We start from the raw sequence: 17,658 nt of genomic DNA on the forward strand, positions 1-17,658 counted from the left end.
TTCGTGAGTCATGTCAATGATTTTCCTGTCAATTGTTTTGTTTGTCTATATCCACCTTCTTCTTTTCATGAATCAAATCAATGACTTTCCTGTCACCTGCCAATGTTTTCTTTTTTTGTTCTAATTTTGTACTTAGGGTTAGATATAATCTTATAGACTATAGACCCATTCTTTGGAGACAACTGGCACACCTTTGATTTCTCTTTGATTCCTCTTACTGTCCTTGATTTGAACATTTTTATTTCTTTTTAAAAGTGCAATTTTTCCCTCGTTGGAAGTCACCTGCTTTTGGGTGTCAAACAGTGCTGTTCGTAGCTCCAGTGAGGCAACTTCTTCAAAGCATTGCCTTCAGTTTTTTTTTAACATTTCTTCTACATATTGTAACATGCATTACACACCGGCTGCGCCTGTTTCCGGGGTTAGAATTTCACTTTAACTCATACTAAACACTTTAATTATTTTCTACTTTTTAAGGCATTTCAATAAAAGTGTTGATTTTTTAAATTTAATTATAATTTATTATTATTTAATGAACATAGTTTTAAAAGTCTTATACAATTAGAGATAAACATAAACAATTGGCTTTTAGTAAGTTAACATCCTTTATTTGACTTCATTTTTGCATATGAAATTTAAAACCAGGTTGTTTGAGAATATTTTTGTCCAAAGATTTATTTGGAAACTATTCACATAACCTTTTACTCCTGTAAGCAAAAAAAACACAACAAAAATACATTTTATAATTGTTCTTTATATAGCATAAAATTAAGGACACAACATGGCTGAAACCAATAAGAAGATAGAATCCAATACATCAATTTTATTGTGGCTCGACATGCTAGTTAAAAAGTAAAAGGAGAACAAAGAAATATATTTCTAGGATCTCAATTCTTGTGGAGGGGTGTCGTGGCTCAGTGATAAAGTGCTTGGCTTCTGAACCAGAGGTTACGGGTTTGAATGCTGGTAAACACTGATTTTTAATTTTGGAATCTTTAGGCACCTTTGAGACATTAGTTAGGGAATAGTAAAAGCGGTTGGTCATTGTGCTTGCCACATGGCACCCTCATTAGCCATCATCTGCCCTATAAATTGCAAGGTCTGAAAGGGGAACTTGACTAATTCTTGTGGAGTGGTAATGCTGTAAGATGTGGGATAGTGATTTAAATCCTGCCACTGATAATACCTTGCTGTTCTTGGGAAGATGAGACTAAATATTAGTATGTTGTAACAGAAAAAAAGAATAAATACTGGTTCTATATACCATCCAGATCTAAAGCAGTATTTTTACACAAATATTATATAACATAATTGTATCAGTTTTTCTTGCTTTAATCCTTTCATCAAACTACTTGAAACACAAGAGCTACAAAAAAAATCTCAATAACACAACACTTTCAAACACCTGATATGTACCATACACAATTGTTGGCATACAAAATGAATTAAAATTGCAGACCACTGGCATAGTGTATCAACATAATACTATATACTGTAAAGAATCTAATGTAGGTCGGATGTTCGATGTGAATTTATTTTTTCTAAGTGGAATAAAACAACGAATGATTCTAAACAACAGAGAAGGTTAATTTGTAATTTCTATGGCCCATGATGCCATTCATTATGGTACGACATATTGCACTTGCAAAAGTGAGATTTCAACCCATTGATTACAAACAAATTTCCTCCTCGGGTCTTCAGCTTGCAAGCTTTATTACAAAAGTCAACAGGTGTAAATAGAGATGCTAGGTTGAAGGGTGAAAGATTTGAACTTATGAATTACAAACACATTCCTTCTTAACAGAAGGAACAGATATGTCTGAAGCATGTCCATGTGTAAATGTAGTCATGCTTGTCAATTAGAAACTTCAAATCTGGTAAGTCATTGGTTTTCCTTGCTGATTCAGGTAACCCATTCCATGCTCTAATGGAACTTGGGAAGAAGAAGCATTACTTAACAGCTGTGTAATACTTTTTACATGATTAAAATTAATGCAATTCTTTAGTAATATAGATCAGTGCTGCATTGTTTAACAAACATGTTAAGCAGCAAAATATAAGGTAAAAAAAATGAATCGGCATAGACATTTTAATATAGGCTCAATTACACACTGCACATCCTTCTACAATGCACATAAACACAAAACAATAGCAATAGTACACATTCCTGGTTTCATTTCAGAAAGAAGCAAAACAATGTAAGGTATACAAAAAAAGGTATCTTTATTTTGAAAGGCACTTGTAATTAGAATGTAAATAAAAAAATGTTCAATCAAAACTTTCTTTGCACTAACTTAGTTATTGCACTCGATAAAAAAAAAGGATCTGTGCTTTTTATGACGGCCCATATCTTTAAACATTTAATTATTACTCTTAATAAACGAACAAAAACATTAATGCTTAACAAGTAATGTTAAAAATCAGTCTTCATGAGGAAGTTAATAGGATTATTAGAAAAAAAGGAATGGGTATAATAAAATACACAAACAAAGCAATGTGCTGTATCGACCTTCCAAACTGATACTTGTCAATGTTAAACAAATAACTGAAGAACTGAAGGTGGAGGTTAAAAAAAAAAAAAAAAAACTGTGTTAAATTTATTTTAGGAATTATTTCTAGAAATGCTTCAAATAGTAAGTGTACACTAATGGACTGGCAAGTGTATGAAATATTTCCAAAAAAATAAAGAAAGAATACATTTCATATTAAAAAAGTTTACGCAGCTATACAAAACATTTTTTTAAATAGCTAACTAAATTATCTTCACAAATAAAGTAAGAAACACTAATAATAAAGCATTTAAAAAGCATAACAAAAGTTACAGCCAAAACTTCATTTATGGCTGTGTTTGGTTTTAATAACTGTTGCAACACAAACCCACACACTCAAATGACACTAACGTCCTACAAAAAGTTCTTGTTTCAACTCTCATGCTTGAAACTTTTCACCAAAACTTTTACTCTAAAATGTTGCAACATATAAATGTACTCCAATCACACAAAAGTCACACACAAATCAGTCTCCTTCAACAGCCTCACAGGAAACTTTCCACCAAAACTTTAGCTCTATGGATCACTGCATTAGAGACAAGAACCCAGCATCCTAAGCCCACAGCTCCTGGGGAAAAAAAGCAAACATTATTTCACATTTTCAACTAAAACAACACTCAAATTTGTTCTCTGTAACTATATCTTAGTAATTCAAAACAAATAAGTCTGGTACTGGATCACACCATAAGATAAAATTCAAAAAAAACAGTCATTAAAGTGTAAAAATTATTTTGTATATTAACTGTAAATATGTTAACATATTTGTACATGCAAGATTCTCTGCCAAGAGTTGTATTTGAGAGTATATTTATTTTTATTTTTAACTGTAAGAGTGTCTGAATGTTTGTTGCTGAGACACTATGTCAGCATAGGTGTTGTCTCATCATCTGGCTTGTGCAGTTTCTTGTCACTTGCTCTATTGCCTTTGAAGAGATTGTTGTATATACAAGTTATATACAAGACTGACACAAGTAAGTAACTCAGTATTTAAAACTTCACTGTTATGTATGTATTTTATATTTAAGGTTTATGCAAGAATGCCAGTATCATCTGGAACAACACCTGAGGAAACGTCACATCCTGTCTTTATTTAAACATGTAGGTTCCAGAGAACACCTGCTTCAGTGTCATCAAGCCGGGGTCACACATAGTGACCTCTATCTGTCACTGTTCATTAGTAACTGCCCCCTTCTTAGATCTGTTCGTCCCCATGAACAACATGTGAGGACACGTCACATCCTGTCTTTGTTTATACGCGTAGATTCCAGAGAACATTGGCTGCTGTGTTATCACGCTGGGGTCACACGTTGACCTCTACTTGTCACTGTTCATTTATAACACTATATATATATATATATATATATATAATACTCCTAAAAAAAATAATTTTAAAAACCCTTACAGTCTCTCATTGCAACAGTTTTAAAAAAAAAGGAAAAGATGAAGATTTATGTCAGAAACTAAAAAAAAAAAAAAAAATTTCCACAACCTGCCACCCTTCACACTCTGCATACTTTTTGTTGATGGCTGAAGACAGATGTTCAAATAAAAACAACTTACCAGGTATTCCAGTTGGAAATGCAACAATTCTAGCAAATGGGGAAACCCAAGATTCTTCTAGCATTAAGAGTGGCTCACTGCGAAGTATAACCATCAGCACCAGCATGACGATAGCCTGATAAATGCACAATAATTACCAAGTTTAAATACAAGATAATATTCTGCTAATTAAAAGCTGATGACCTATTTAATATGTTATGATACCCTGTTAAATATCTTTTAGGTTATTTTATATGAATGAAATTTAGTGGAGTTCTTGAAATCAAACCTACATTTTTTTTAACACAAATTTAATCTAGGAATCCTCGATACACTATAATGAATCTCCACCCTGGGACGAAAGCCCTCTTCCTACTATAAGGGACCATATTGAAAACATAAAAAGAAAATCTGATTACAGACCAACAGAGCTCAAGGAAATAGTGAACTGTTTTCTACATACCAATTACCCTAGCAATCAGTGGATCAGAGTTTACACGGATGGCTCATCCCATAAAGCCACCACAAATGGAGGAGCTGGAATACTTATCGAATGGCCAGATGGAGGAAAACTAGAAAAATCCATTGCAACTGGAGAGCTAGCTCTCTGACAGTCACAGAGCAGAAAGGGAAGCACTAGCACTAGCTGCTACCATGCTAGCAAATCATCCAAGTTCCCCTCACAGTCAGATTGTCTTTCTAACAGACGCAAAAACAACCCTCCAAAGCTTGCAAAACTCTGATTCCCCTTATATTAAAAACCTGAGAACAGCACTTACAAAGCTCAACCACAACAGCAAAAAAACTGTTATTCAATGGATACCAGCTCACATACAACTAGCAGGAAATGAGAAGGCTGACACACTCGCCAAGAGTGGGAGAACAAACTCACAAGTAAACTCTGCACTCTATCCAGAAGAAATGAAGAAATTAATTGTAGATAAAATAAATGAGAAATGGACGAGCTCCCATCCAAATCACAAGAAAGATGATGCTTACTATAAGCTATCCCGACAAGACCAACAGTCTAATCTTTCGACTCAGGACCGGACACAACAGAATGCGACAACACATGTTCCGGAAGCTCAAAATTGGAACCAATGAAATCTGCCCATGTGGAGTATCACCAGAAAATGCTGACCACGTCCTCCAAAACTGCTCTCTCTACCAAGAGGCCCGTATAAGACATTGGCCCCAAATCACCCCAATAGAAAGAAAACTATATGGAGAGCTCCCTGATTTGGAAACCACTGCGCAGTTCATCTCATGTATTGGTCTAGTCATATGAACACTCCAACATAACAATGAGAACGATGAAGAAGAAGAAGAAATCTAGGAAACATCACATTATTAATGGTATGCGCTTGGACATTTTTGATAGAATTCCACCTTCCCATGTTTCTTGAGTAGTAACACAAATATCTTAACTCTGACAACATAAGGCTTGACTTGTCATGGTATTGCCTGGTTTCTAATTAGACATCATTAAGGATCTATCCCAGTAACGCTACAGTCCATGAAGAGCTCTTGACTGCTTCAGCAAATTCTTTCAATCAGATCTCTCTTAAGTTTTTCATCTCCATGCTCAAACTTGTACAAGATATGCCTCTACATTAACAATCCAACATATTTGGGGTCTGTCTTTGGAGTGCCTGCCTTTGGTTTTTATTAAGCCCCCCCTCTTTAAAAAAAACAACCCTACTCACGTGTACAATGTATATTGCAGCAGTAACTTTCATTCTTAAGTAGACAATGAATGTCCTTCTCTCTTTGTCTAAAAATGAAGCCAATATTAAAAATGTTATTTACTTTTGTTTCAATTTTAATAAATGAGTAATTAAAATTCAAGTGTTCTGCCTATAAATGTATTTCATTGTTGACAAATCTTATTGAATTTTATAAAGAAATTTGTCAATTAGCTAGATACATGCTAAATTTAATCTTCCACAACAGATGATTAAATATAATGTGTCCACAATGAGACATTACCTGATGACAAACTTAAGCAACTAACTGCTAAGTTATAATAACAGCAACAAGTATGTAAACAGAAACAATTTTTTTTAGTGACCTAATTTGTGTTGTTATGTTAATGAATGTATAAAACAAAAATATAGATGAACTGTGTTTTCTGGAAGCGAGGGTGTCTGAGCAGTAAAGCGCTTGGCTTCTACACCAAGGTCCCGGGTTCAGATCCTGGTGAAGACTTTTTGATTTCAGGATCTTTGGGCACCTCTGAGTTCACCCAGCTCTAATGGGTACTTGACATTAGTCGGGGAAAGTAAAGGTGGTTGGTTGTTGTGCTGGCCACATGAAACCCTCATTAACTGTGGGCCACAGAAACAGATGACCTTTACATCATCTGCCCTATAGATAGCAAGGTTTGAAAGGGGAACTTTACTTTACTTTGTTATCTATCTAATATAAATAAAACTATTAACCTCTTTCTTTCACTGTGTTCACCAGCTTATCTATTTTTCTTTGCAACCGAGCATACTGTGCAAAATTTTCTGTGGCACTTATACTTGACTGCTGCTCTTTCAAATCTTTGATTTCTGACCGGATGTTTAATTCTTCATCTGCTATCTTAATGACAAGTCTTGATATCTGTTGATATATTTATAACTTAAAACAAGAAACCACAAGCAACAATCCAAACAAGACTACCAAGCAGTTTCACAAAAAGTCACCAATCTGTGGGAGATGAGTGGGCAGAAAAATATAGAGGTGCAGATCTTAGAGAGGAAATGGAGATGGATTGGTCACACCCATGGAAAAGATACCAACAACAGAGCTAGGCAGGCCTTGGAGTGGAACCTCAGGGAACAAAACGTAGAGGAAGACCAAAAAGAACATGACGATGCAGTATACTAGAGGAAGATGAGAGGACCGGAAAAAGCTGGGTAACCATCAAAAAACTATCAAGAGACTGTGGAGAGTGGCGTGTTTTTGGTCGTTGTGCTGGCCACATGACATACTGCCCTTTTAATCATAGGCCACAGAAACAGATGATCTTTAAATCATCTGCCCTATTAGATGCATATAGACCACAAAGTCTAAAAGGGGAACTTTACTTTACTGAGTATATAATAATGATAATCATTCATAATGATATAATTTAATATAAATTATAATTATCATTCAAATGGATGACATGCAAAGATCATGCATGATACAATTTACATAATCAGAATTTAGATCTAGATCTATGTTAATGTTACTTTTTATTAACAGTGACTTGAGTGAGTAACAAATGCTAACATGATAATAGATCTAATACCTTTAATAACAAAGGTTAAAATTATAATAATAATAAATAATTATAATAATTTAAATAATAATTATATTAATTATAGTAAATAGATCGAATTGTCTAATACCAAGGAAGTTATGAATCCGCTAAGATTTGGTAGAAATGAAAATGCAATTTCTAAGAAGAAAATTATAACAAGGAGAATCATTTTTCGATATTATCTAGATCTATATTTAAAAATCATTTGTTTCTAATAGATGTATACATATAGAATCTAGATCTATAGATCTACGATCTAGATCTAGATCTAGTATAAATCTAGAATATTTTATAAAGAACTCGTCTATGTTTTTTTATTGTTTTTAAAAGGTTATATTAAAACTTTAACTTTTTTTACGTATTTCGCTTTGCAAAAAAAAAATTAACAAGATGTTTTGAGACCTAGAATCTAAATTTAAATATTTATACTAAATTTATTTGGATCTAGAATAGATATCTAGTTGAAACAAATTTTAACAAATGGTTCTTATTAATTCATAATTCATTAAGATTCTAAAATGTTCTAACACCACAGACCTGACCTAGACTCTAGAGATCTAAATCTCTAATTTGATTCACTTACTTTCAACTTCCAATCGAGTTGTCATCTTTTTAAGAGTCCTTAGCAACAAGTTTTAGATTTACAAATTTAGATCTACATTATTCGCCTTTTCTTGTCATCGAAAATTAATGGTTTATTTTGTTGAAATCAACAATTGATGGCTCAAAATAACTGATCTTGACTCATAAGATGATAAGTTATGTTTGGGCGTTTGAGCTTTATATGCCATATTTATTATTCTTAATTTTAGTTTCTTATCTACTCTGACTCTACTACTAGCCGGGTACTAGACTTAGTTCACTTAGACTAGAGTCTAGTAGAGTTACAAGAGTAACTTACTAACTACTAACTAGACTTGACCACTTGAGTCTAGTCTAGACTACTCTAGTCTAGACTGACTAAACTTCTATATATCAAAAGACAATATCTTATTATATCAGAACAGGATAGGATATGAAAATTTGAAATAGACTCTTAGTCACTCTACCTCTATCACTAGTAGTAGTATTAGTAGTATCACACTAAAGTGACTAATCACACTACGAAGATTATAATTAGAGTTAGACATAATCAGGGCCAGTCTTAGGCCACTACGACCTATGCGGCGCAGTGGACCCCACACTTTCATAGGCCCTGCGTGATGTGAATTCTAGGTGTAAATTATTAAATTAAATCATTTTAACTTATTATAAAAATTAAAGGGTTAGGGTTAAGGTCATCTGATTCTGTGGCTTACGGTTAACGAGGGTGTCATGTGGCCAGCTCAACAACCAACCGCCTTTACTTTTCCCCAACTAATGTCAGGTACCCATTAGAGCTGGGTGGACTCAGAGGCGCCCGAAGATCCCAAAATTAAAAATCCCAGTCATCACCAGGATTCGAACCCCGGACCCTGGTTCAGTAGCCAAGCGCTTTACCACTCAGCCACTGCGCCTCCTCTCTCTCTATATATTTACCTAAATGAAGATTGGAGGTTATCCAATTTAAGCTATGTATCTATATGGATTGGAATCTCTCTGTTTGTATAAAAATAACTTCATTAAAAATAAAAATGTTTATTATATGATTATGTGTTTTCAATTACATTCTAGATTAATCAATCTAGATTAGTTGTTTATGAAAATTTTATATTTGAATGTTGTTGTTTTTTCTTTTAATAAATTAAGCAATCTTATTTCATTGGCTAAAAAAATAGTCAAAATCTATAAACTGCTGTAAAGTCACAAAAAGGTGCCACTTAAAGGTGCCACTTAAAGTGTTAACACACGATCTGTGTTACATTCAGTAGAGACATAATAAGCCTATTTTCTTCTTCACCAACACCTATCCCATAGTCTGTTGAATCGTTGGGGCATGTTGACCATCTTTTTTTCTCCATTCCTGTCTTGCCTTGGATAGAATCCCTTTCAATGGCAGGCCCATCCATTCTTTTATGTTGTCTTCCCATCTCTATCTATACTCTGCTTAATAGTTAAGTAATTAAAAAGTTATTATTAAACTTTTTTTAAAAGCTATTTTCCATTTATTAATTAACATTGTTATAAGTTCCTATTTACACCTACCCAGTCCCAATATTTATTATTTTTTTTACGGTACTTAAAAAGTGGACAGTTGTGATTATTTTGTTTTTATACTTACTTCTCCTATTTCGTGACATTGCTTTTATCAATTAAAACAAACACATTGGGTTTCAATCTATTCCCATATACATCAGTAAAATAGATCAGCGAGTAAATTTTGCATTCAACTTTATATACACTCACAAAAATTTTTAAAGCAAAAACTTCAAGGTATATTTTTTTGCCAACAAAAAAAATTTATTTCTTTTTCATGTTTTTTTTATGAGTGTTTTGAGTCTAGTGACTGGATGTGTAAATACTAACAATACCTATTTTTAGCTTTTTTTTTTTTGTTCCTATTACAGATAAAAAAAAAACATGACTAACACAAAGAATGGAACTAAGTCAACTAAAGTTCTTCCCTATGTTCCTAAATATAAAAGTCTAACATTCAAAGTAAAAGAAACAGTTTTAACTTCCCAGCCATCATCTATACCAATTAATTTGGCATCAGAGAAAGAAAAATTTATAAGAACAGGATTGGCACCACACTTTGAAGTAAAAGACCAAAAGAAAGTAATGAAACCTACACTTTTGTTCACTTGTAGATATTGTTAAAAAAAAACAACAAAAAAACATCTTCTTATCAGAATTTATTTTATGTAATTAAGACAATTTTTTTTTAAAATGAGACAAGCATGCAAAAAAGTCTTAAAAATAAATATATGTTTAAACATTTTTTTTCTATTAGCTAACAGAAATAGCAAATAAAGCAAAAAATCAAATTCGGTTCAATCTACTGGCTGAAAGTGAACACATTTTGGAACTTGTGCGGGACAAATATGGGGATGCAGACAACTACCTAGAGCATGCATATGGTCCAAGAATTACAACTGAGGAAGCTACACCTATGTTACTAGAATATATTGAGGAAAATGCTCTTAGTGAATCTCTAAAAATTCATTGGTGTGACAACTTAGCCTGCAGGTATTCAACTTTCCTGAATTTTTCTTTTTATTTAAATTTAAAGATTAATTTACATTTTCTTGGAGAGTTTTTCTTTTTGGTCTTTTTGTGAACTTATTAATTTCATTAACACTTGTGTTTATGAAATAGATAAAATCTGAATCAATTTTGGTTTTATCTGAGAGTTTGAAATTTATAATGCATATTAAGTAAAGTTTTTTTTTAATCTTTTGGAAGCTTTTTCTTTTTAAAGCTTTAGAATAAAAGTGAAGAAAGAATGATTCTAAGATAATATATGTAGAAATTTTTTTTCAGTGCCAAAATGGTTTGGCGAGGACCACTAGTTAATGCTAACAGACCTGAACGTAGAAAGTATTCTCTGTGGATCAGCTCATCAGATGAGAACAACTATTTGCGAGAAAGTGGTATTCGTTGCTTGATGGACCATGAAATAGGAACGCATTTTGTATTCTTTTAACTATAATTCCAATTTTTACAAAAATATAATTTATGCTGTGAAATACTTACAATATTAAAGTTCTTATTTTTCAGCAGATGCTATCAAAATTTTTGTTTAATCTGACCAAAATAGCTTTAACTATTGATATTTGCAAAGATATTTCTTAACTCAAAAGTTTCGAATGTTCAATGATGGATTTCAACCATGGTTTTCACATCGCTCTAAATTTGGTCTGCGTAATTTAGGCTCATTTGAGAATATGTGTAATGAGGAGGGATTAGCATCTATCAACACAGTGTTACGTGGGAGAGCCAAGTTTCTTTGGGGTGCAGCTTTTACATACTGTAAGTTGTTTTTTATTATCTTTTATCAAATATCTGCACTTTTAAACAATTTACAATTATCCCCCTTACTTTGATGTAAAACTTATGTTAGAAAAAAAAATTAAAATGTTTTTAGTGCACATTGTAAATTTAATATTTTTTAATTATCATGTGTTGCAGTTGACAAATGAATGATCTCTTTTCAATTAGATACTGCTTGCAAGTCAGTAGAGCTTAGCTTCAAAGATCTTTTTGATCATTTGGGTCGCTACACATCAAATATAGATTACAGGTGGAAACAAGTGATGCGAGTCAAGCGAGGCTTGGTAAACCCTAATGACTTAGGAGGACTTGGAAATGATCAATGTTATTTTGAAGGTTCATTGGTGCCTTTTTATTACATTTTTAAAACTTTCATTTAATACATCTGACAATTTTTTTTTTTTTAAAGTATCAAATTTAAATGGGGAAATTATTAACTTTGCTTAATTTATTTATTATAAAAAAAAGACACATATTAAATGTACAACAATGGTGTTTGTAATGGTTTGTGCATCACTCAAATGGTTTAGTTTTATTTTTTGATATCTAAGGGAATCAATATTTAAAACTATTGTAAACTACAACAAGCCACAGGTACTTTTTTTTAAAGAATTTATGCAATGTTGAAGAAAAGATCTTTTTTTTATGGTTAGTGGAAAATATCTCCAATGTATTTCCTTCTTTGTTTGACAGTTTAGCATGTTATTTGTGTAAGATGGATTATTTAGAATGCCTTCACACTTTGCTGGTAACATATTTTTTCTTTGAATATTACTTAGGTGCTGTGTCTATACTGCAGAATGTGGACAACATAGACTTCCACCTTCTCATGTCTGGGAAGGTGTGTATTGATGAATTGGACAGAATCAAGCGAGTAGTACGCAAAGACTTTGTGAAGCTGCCTAAATTTATGCAAAACATAACAGCTTATAAAAATACCCTAAAAAAGATTTGCACTTTGAATGGCTTGAATAAAGTGTTCCCCATTCGGGAACCCCCTTCAATTTACATGAAGTTATTAAGCCAGAAGAAAAGCTTGTGCAAAAAGAAAGTTAAAAAGGTGAGCGTAGCATGTTGTTCTACTGACAATTCACAATTAAAAACATTGTCCAATAATAATTTGAATAATGACTTTGACATAGAAGAAATAGATACTTTTGGGAAAGCAGGAGAGTTGGATAATGAGACCAAACACATTTTTTTTAAACAAATTAAGGCTGTGTTGAAATCAAAAGATGTTTCCAAAAATGGGACTATATTGAAAGATTCTAAAATACAAAAGAAAGCATCTGCTAAAGGAACTGAAGAATTGGTTGAAAGTTTTGAGTTATCTGAGCGATTTGCAAACAAAATTGAAATCTATCACATAGAGAAGAGAAAAGAAGAAACATCAGAAGCAGTAAACCTCGTAGAAAAAATATGTACTGAGCTGTCCAGCCTAGATGAAAAACTGGAAGAAGGCATCCAAAAATTGCAAAACATTGTCAAGAGCCATCAGTGGTCCAGCAATGAAACTGGTTACAAAGAAGAGTTAATGAGAATCATATGTGATGGAAACAAAGCTACTTGCATTCCAATTACATCGCAGACAACGAGTGCATGTTGGGAAGAGATATCAGAAATATCTAAGAAAGGGGAAAAGCACAGCACAAAGCACAGCTGCAAAAGTAAAGAACTAAGTTCGCGTAGTGACAATATAATATGCTTTGACCATAAAACTTTATCAACAGACTTCTGCATACACAACAATCCAGACAGTTTACCTGCCATTATCAGCCCCAACTTGGCTGGGGAAAGAAACTTGAGAAAATCTAGTTCATCTGCTGAAGAGTTGCCTCAAATTGCATTACAAAAATGTTACTAAAAAGGAAGGAAAAACAAACTTAAAAAAATAGAAATTGGAAACAGGAGAAAGTTTTAACATACTAGTACATTGTTCTTCTAATGTAAATCATGCATACAACAAATGACCTTGTGAAATAAGTCAATTAAGAATTAAAATTTGACATAATGTTTTTCAAGAATGATAAAAATAAAATAAGGTCTGTACAGGTATAAACATAGAATACATATGTACACAGTTTTGTATAAAGAATAAGTTGACGCCATCTTTTATTTCAGAAATGTAAATGTTGGTAAGAGTAACATCTTTTATATGTTTTGGTTGTTTGTCTGTAACAATGATATTTAATATCTAGTGACTACTAGATTCAGATAGCTTAAATAGCTGGCAGATACATTTTCAAGAAACACATGTTACTCCTATTAATCTAATAATAAACTTTTTGTCTTGCATCACAAGTTTGCTTTGTAAACTCAAATATGTTCTTGAGAAAATCTAAAATAATTCATTTTTACTAGATTAACAGCAATATATTCTGTGGATAATAACTTAAATAGAATGCTTTTTTTTTTCTTTATGCTTCAACTGGATTAAATGCTTGCAATTTTAAGTCTTTCCCATTTTCTTGTACACAAATAACAACAGTCAATATACTAACATGTTCTGTTCTATGTATTTTCTGTTTCTAAATAACATAATTTATCCTAAATTAAAACAATAAAAAGTGCACAGTTTTGAGACTTAAGCTACTCAACTGTATCATTTATGCATGTTATGATAGCAACATTTATTACTTTCATATTAAACAAATACATATATATTCATTTTATTGGATAGTTCTGAATTATAAATCATATTCTGCTCACACATTTATTTAGTCACCGAAAAGTTTCTCTTTGTAGGACATGTGATAATTTTTTTTAAGAAACATCTATGATTTATAAGATAAGATGTATAACATGGCTTATCATATAAAATCCTGAGCAACATCTTATGTCATAAATTGAAAAGGTATGGTCTACATGAGTTACTTAGTGATGAAAGCCATTAACAATTATTTTGTATTGTAAAAATTGAAATATTCCTGAATCTAATTTACAGTTAGCATGTACAGGTCAGTTCACAGGATCCAGAACTTCATCTAGCAATTAAATTTGTCCATTCCTTTTTAAGTCTTCAATTAAGTTGGTGAATTTTTTTATATTTTTTTTGCCAGATATATGACTAATTTGGACAAAAAATGTGTACATAAGTTATATTGTATTTATTCCAATATTCAGGCTGGATTCACTATGTCAAACTACAAAGTGACACCATAACTATGGCTCTCTCCTAACAACTAAAGAAACTGTTTTTCATCCTTATCTAGCTACTTGCCATGAATGATTTAGTTTGCTCTGTAGGTGTATATTCTAAGTATAAATGATCTATTAAGCACATTATTTATTTTCTAAATTACATACATTCCTTCCAAACAGAAATGCATGTAAATATGTTAATCTAGTCATGCATGTTAATTAGAGAGTTAAACTCTGCCAATGCATTGGTTTTCCTGGCTGGTCCTCACGCAACCTGTAATTTGTTGATAATAGACACTCCTCTATACAACTTAACCACACAAATCATATGGAAACCTACATGTAGTAATAATCTATTTGATGAAATGATATACTACGTCCAATGTTCATGTTTTCAAGAAAATGTTTTATAGTTATAAAACTTCCTTAAAATAGAACAAAAATGTTTTTGGTTTAAGGGCTAATTCTCATTAAAGTATTTTTATATGTTCTGTTTGGAATAGCAGCTTTTGAAGTGTAATTTATTTTAGTAATTAAAGTTTATTTTTTTAACATACTGTAATTCAAACATAAACCCCACATCCTAGAAGCCTATCATTTTTTTTTAATTTGAGTTTGAAAATGGCCCCACTTTCTACAACAGTAAAATAAAGATACACACAAAATGTGTGACCTCACTATTGACTTGGTTTAGTGGATATGTTTTATAACAGTAATATCATGTGTCAGGCCTATATTGTTTAATTCATATTTAAAATCTTATCATTATTTAGTTGAATTATGTCAATTTTATTGTCTCATACAGTCAAGGCTGTTTTTTTATACAGATGACCATACTGCTAAGTATTCTTTTGACAATCTTTACAAAGTGTTTTGCATATAAATTTGTTTTCACTCATGCTAATTAGCATGTCTCAGAGAGCCAAGCATGACATATTTAAATCAGAATTATAAGGTTAAATAAAATGTTTTAAAGACATATAATTGAATATACCTACTCTTTTTAACTCAAACATACATTTATAAATTTTTTGCTATAACATATATATATATGTTACATTTTATTACATTGTTTAAATGTATTTTTTTTTAAACATTTTATTTATTCTTTGTTACATCCTGATTGCATGTTATAATGCAGCACAAATGTTCATAATGAATAGCATTACTATATATTAAGAAATTGTTATTTGAATCAGTCATTAAATATTAAATGTTTATGTTGAATTTAAGTCTTGGCTTAACTAATTAGTCTATATGATGTCTTGTAGTCTCTGGAATTTCTTCTTATTTTCTCCTTTTGTAATTTACAATGTATTTATACTCCAATTCCTTTTTTTTCTTTCATTAAAACAAAGTCATCTTAAGTTATTATTTATTAGTTTACATTTGTACTCGCATTGATCAATCTGACTGCCTGAAAGCCTGATAAATTATATTAACTTAATTGTCTTGTAGCATAGAGCCTTAATATTAATTCACATTGGATTCTGTTCTGGGCAATTCTCTCTGGATTCTGTTCTGGGCAATTCTCTCAGGTTCATGTCCATCCTTCCATCTTTGCTTCTTGGTCTGCCAATCATCTCCATGTTGGCTTCGGTCTCCCAGCCTTTCTCTTCCGCTATGGGTTCCAGTCTAGAGCTTGTCTTGTTCTTCGCAATTTGTACCCAATCCAGCCCTATTTTCATCCTTTGATTTCTTCTTCTAGTGGTGTTTGATGAGTTGTTTCTCCTAGGCAAGAGTTTGAGCTTTTGTTTGGCCATTTACACCAATTATATGTCGCAAGTAACTTGTACACACACATTTAAAGGAAACTTTTCATAAAGCAGTTTTTTTTTTAATGTTATAATTTGTTGGTTGTATTTGTTTTGTTTTTTAATGATATTTTAACATAGAATTATCCCAGGCATAAAAATAAGCAGTGGAAGCACAACAGAAAAATGCAGACTTCAACAAATATAAACAAATGCTGAAGATAGACAATTTTCAAGAAACAAAGGACAGTGTTCTCAGTTTGCTTTAATTTTTTTTATATTATTTTTATTAATATATTTTTAACTGTTACTACCACGGAAAGCAGATTTTCTTTTCAATGTCTCAAATTTACTTATTATTTTATTTAATAAACTAGTCAAAAATTAGCCAATTTAATATTCTTAATTTAAAAAACATGTTGATTTTATTTCGTTTGCATTTTATTACCATAATAAAATGTGATTATGGATAGCAAATGGTTTGGAAGCAGATTTCCTTGTTAGATATTATTTTTACCTTTTAGGTTTTAAGATCACTGAAAAACATTTATGAAATCTGGAATAATTTCATTTATTTTTCACACAATTTGAAATTAATAGCAATTTAAAAAGTTCAATATTTATATATTTATTTAAATTTAATTTTACTCAGAAGCCTCTTCTGTTCTCTAAATATGTATAAAAGATATTTTAAAACTACTATTTCTAACCAGATAGTTAGCTTTAAGAAAACCTGCAAAATAAATTTTGCTTTCTTATTTTGTTCAGATCTCTGTGCTGTTTTGTGAGCCATCATCACATAGAAACTTAATTGGTTGTTGATTTTTTTGTTTTGAGAATTTTAATACTTGTGATATAATTGCAAACAATTTTTTTTATTTGCATAATAACTTTTAGTTCCTACAATATCAGTTTTAGTCACAATAGAAGGTCACATTAAAGGATTATTTTTGTATGTCTTTTGTAGTTTTTATTTTATTAGCGTTGATCATCTGCTAAACTCCATAAATAATGTTGAAAATTAGCACAGCCCTTTTACATCAATCAAATGTCTCATTATTACAGTTTAACTGTCAATTTTTAGGATATGAAAAGAAAAACGTGGGACATTGTTCCTCCCAGACTAAAAGTATAGTCCAGTGTTTCCCAAAATTTTTCCTTAATGGAACACGTCACACATTTTTGAGTATTCAGGGGACCACTTTGCTTATTTTTTTGAGAAAGATTAATTCACGTGGTGGCCTACAAGTTAATTATTTCAGTAGTTTGTGGAACACCTATTCAGGCCCCGTAGAACCCTTGTGTTCCGTGGAACACAGTTTGGGAAACACTGGTATAGTCTATTGAGAGCAGATTGAAATGTGAATGTACACAACCAAAAATATGATGTAAAAATAAACCCCTCTGTCACTCCTTTGCTATTTTTTTTTGTCTTTATTACTAAAGAAAAGAAAAAAATTCAATTAAAAGTTTA

General features: G+C 31.6%; 2 protein-coding genes across 4 annotated transcripts; one reads left to right on the forward strand and one right to left on the reverse strand.

Annotated features, from left to right (window-relative positions):
* Positions 1-733: 733 nt before the first annotated feature.
* LOC106052122 (guided entry of tail-anchored proteins factor 1-like) lies at positions 734-7,629 on the reverse strand. The gene is made up of 5 exons (XM_056034160.1): positions 7,466-7,629; positions 6,527-6,692; positions 5,792-5,859; positions 4,107-4,221; positions 734-3,114 (listed from the first exon to the last, which is right to left on the reverse strand). Exons 1-5 carry the CDS (start codon positions 7,544-7,546, stop codon positions 3,032-3,034), a joined length of 513 nt encoding a protein of 170 aa, XP_055890135.1. The 5' UTR covers positions 7,547-7,629; the 3' UTR covers positions 734-3,031.
* Positions 7,630-7,982: 353 nt separating this feature from the next.
* Positions 7,983-17,139, forward strand: LOC106052141 (putative tyrosine carboxypeptidase MATCAP2). Of its 3 annotated transcripts, none has more exons than XM_056034139.1 (8): positions 7,985-8,134; positions 9,862-10,074; positions 10,250-10,485; positions 10,780-10,930; positions 11,100-11,268; positions 11,458-11,625; positions 12,069-12,349; positions 13,411-17,139. In XM_056034139.1, exons 2-8 carry the CDS (start codon positions 9,877-9,879, stop codon positions 13,426-13,428), a joined length of 1,221 nt encoding a protein of 406 aa, XP_055890114.1. In that variant the 5' UTR covers positions 7,985-8,134; positions 9,862-9,876; the 3' UTR covers positions 13,429-17,139. The 3 variants fall into 3 exon arrangements, with proteins under 3 accessions (XP_055890112.1, XP_055890114.1, XP_055890113.1); XM_056034138.1 differs by having other exon boundaries at positions 14,413-17,139; XM_056034137.1 differs by having other exon boundaries at positions 7,983-8,134; positions 12,069-17,139.
* Positions 17,140-17,658: the final 519 nt, after the last annotated feature.

This window comes from Biomphalaria glabrata, chromosome 6 (assembly GCF_947242115.1).
Source record: "Biomphalaria glabrata chromosome 6, xgBioGlab47.1, whole genome shotgun sequence".
Taxonomy (NCBI): domain Eukaryota; kingdom Metazoa; phylum Mollusca; class Gastropoda; family Planorbidae; genus Biomphalaria; species Biomphalaria glabrata.

Excerpts from the sequence above, each read along its gene's own strand:
- LOC106052122 (XM_056034160.1), bottom strand. The coding sequence starts at position 7,546 with ATGATTCTCCTTGTTATAATTTTCTTCTTAGAAATTGCATTTTCATTT. Across the intron at positions 6,693-7,465 it reads GCGGATTCATAACTTCCTTG|ATATCAAGACTTGTCATTAA; the intron begins GTATTAGACAAT and ends ATATATCAACAG. Across the intron at positions 3,115-4,106 it reads ATTTCCAACTGGAATACCTG|GAGCTGTGGGCTTAGGATGC; the intron begins GTAAGTTGTTTT and ends TTTTTTCCCCAG.
- LOC106052141 (XM_056034137.1), top strand. The coding sequence starts at position 9,877 with ATGACTAACACAAAGAATGGAACTAAGTCAACTAAAGTTCTTCCCTAT. Across the intron at positions 10,931-11,099 it reads ATGAAATAGGAACGCATTTT|TTTCGAATGTTCAATGATGG; the intron begins GTATTCTTTTAA and ends TTAACTCAAAAG. Across the intron at positions 11,269-11,457 it reads GGGTGCAGCTTTTACATACT|ATACTGCTTGCAAGTCAGTA; the intron begins GTAAGTTGTTTT and ends CTTTTCAATTAG.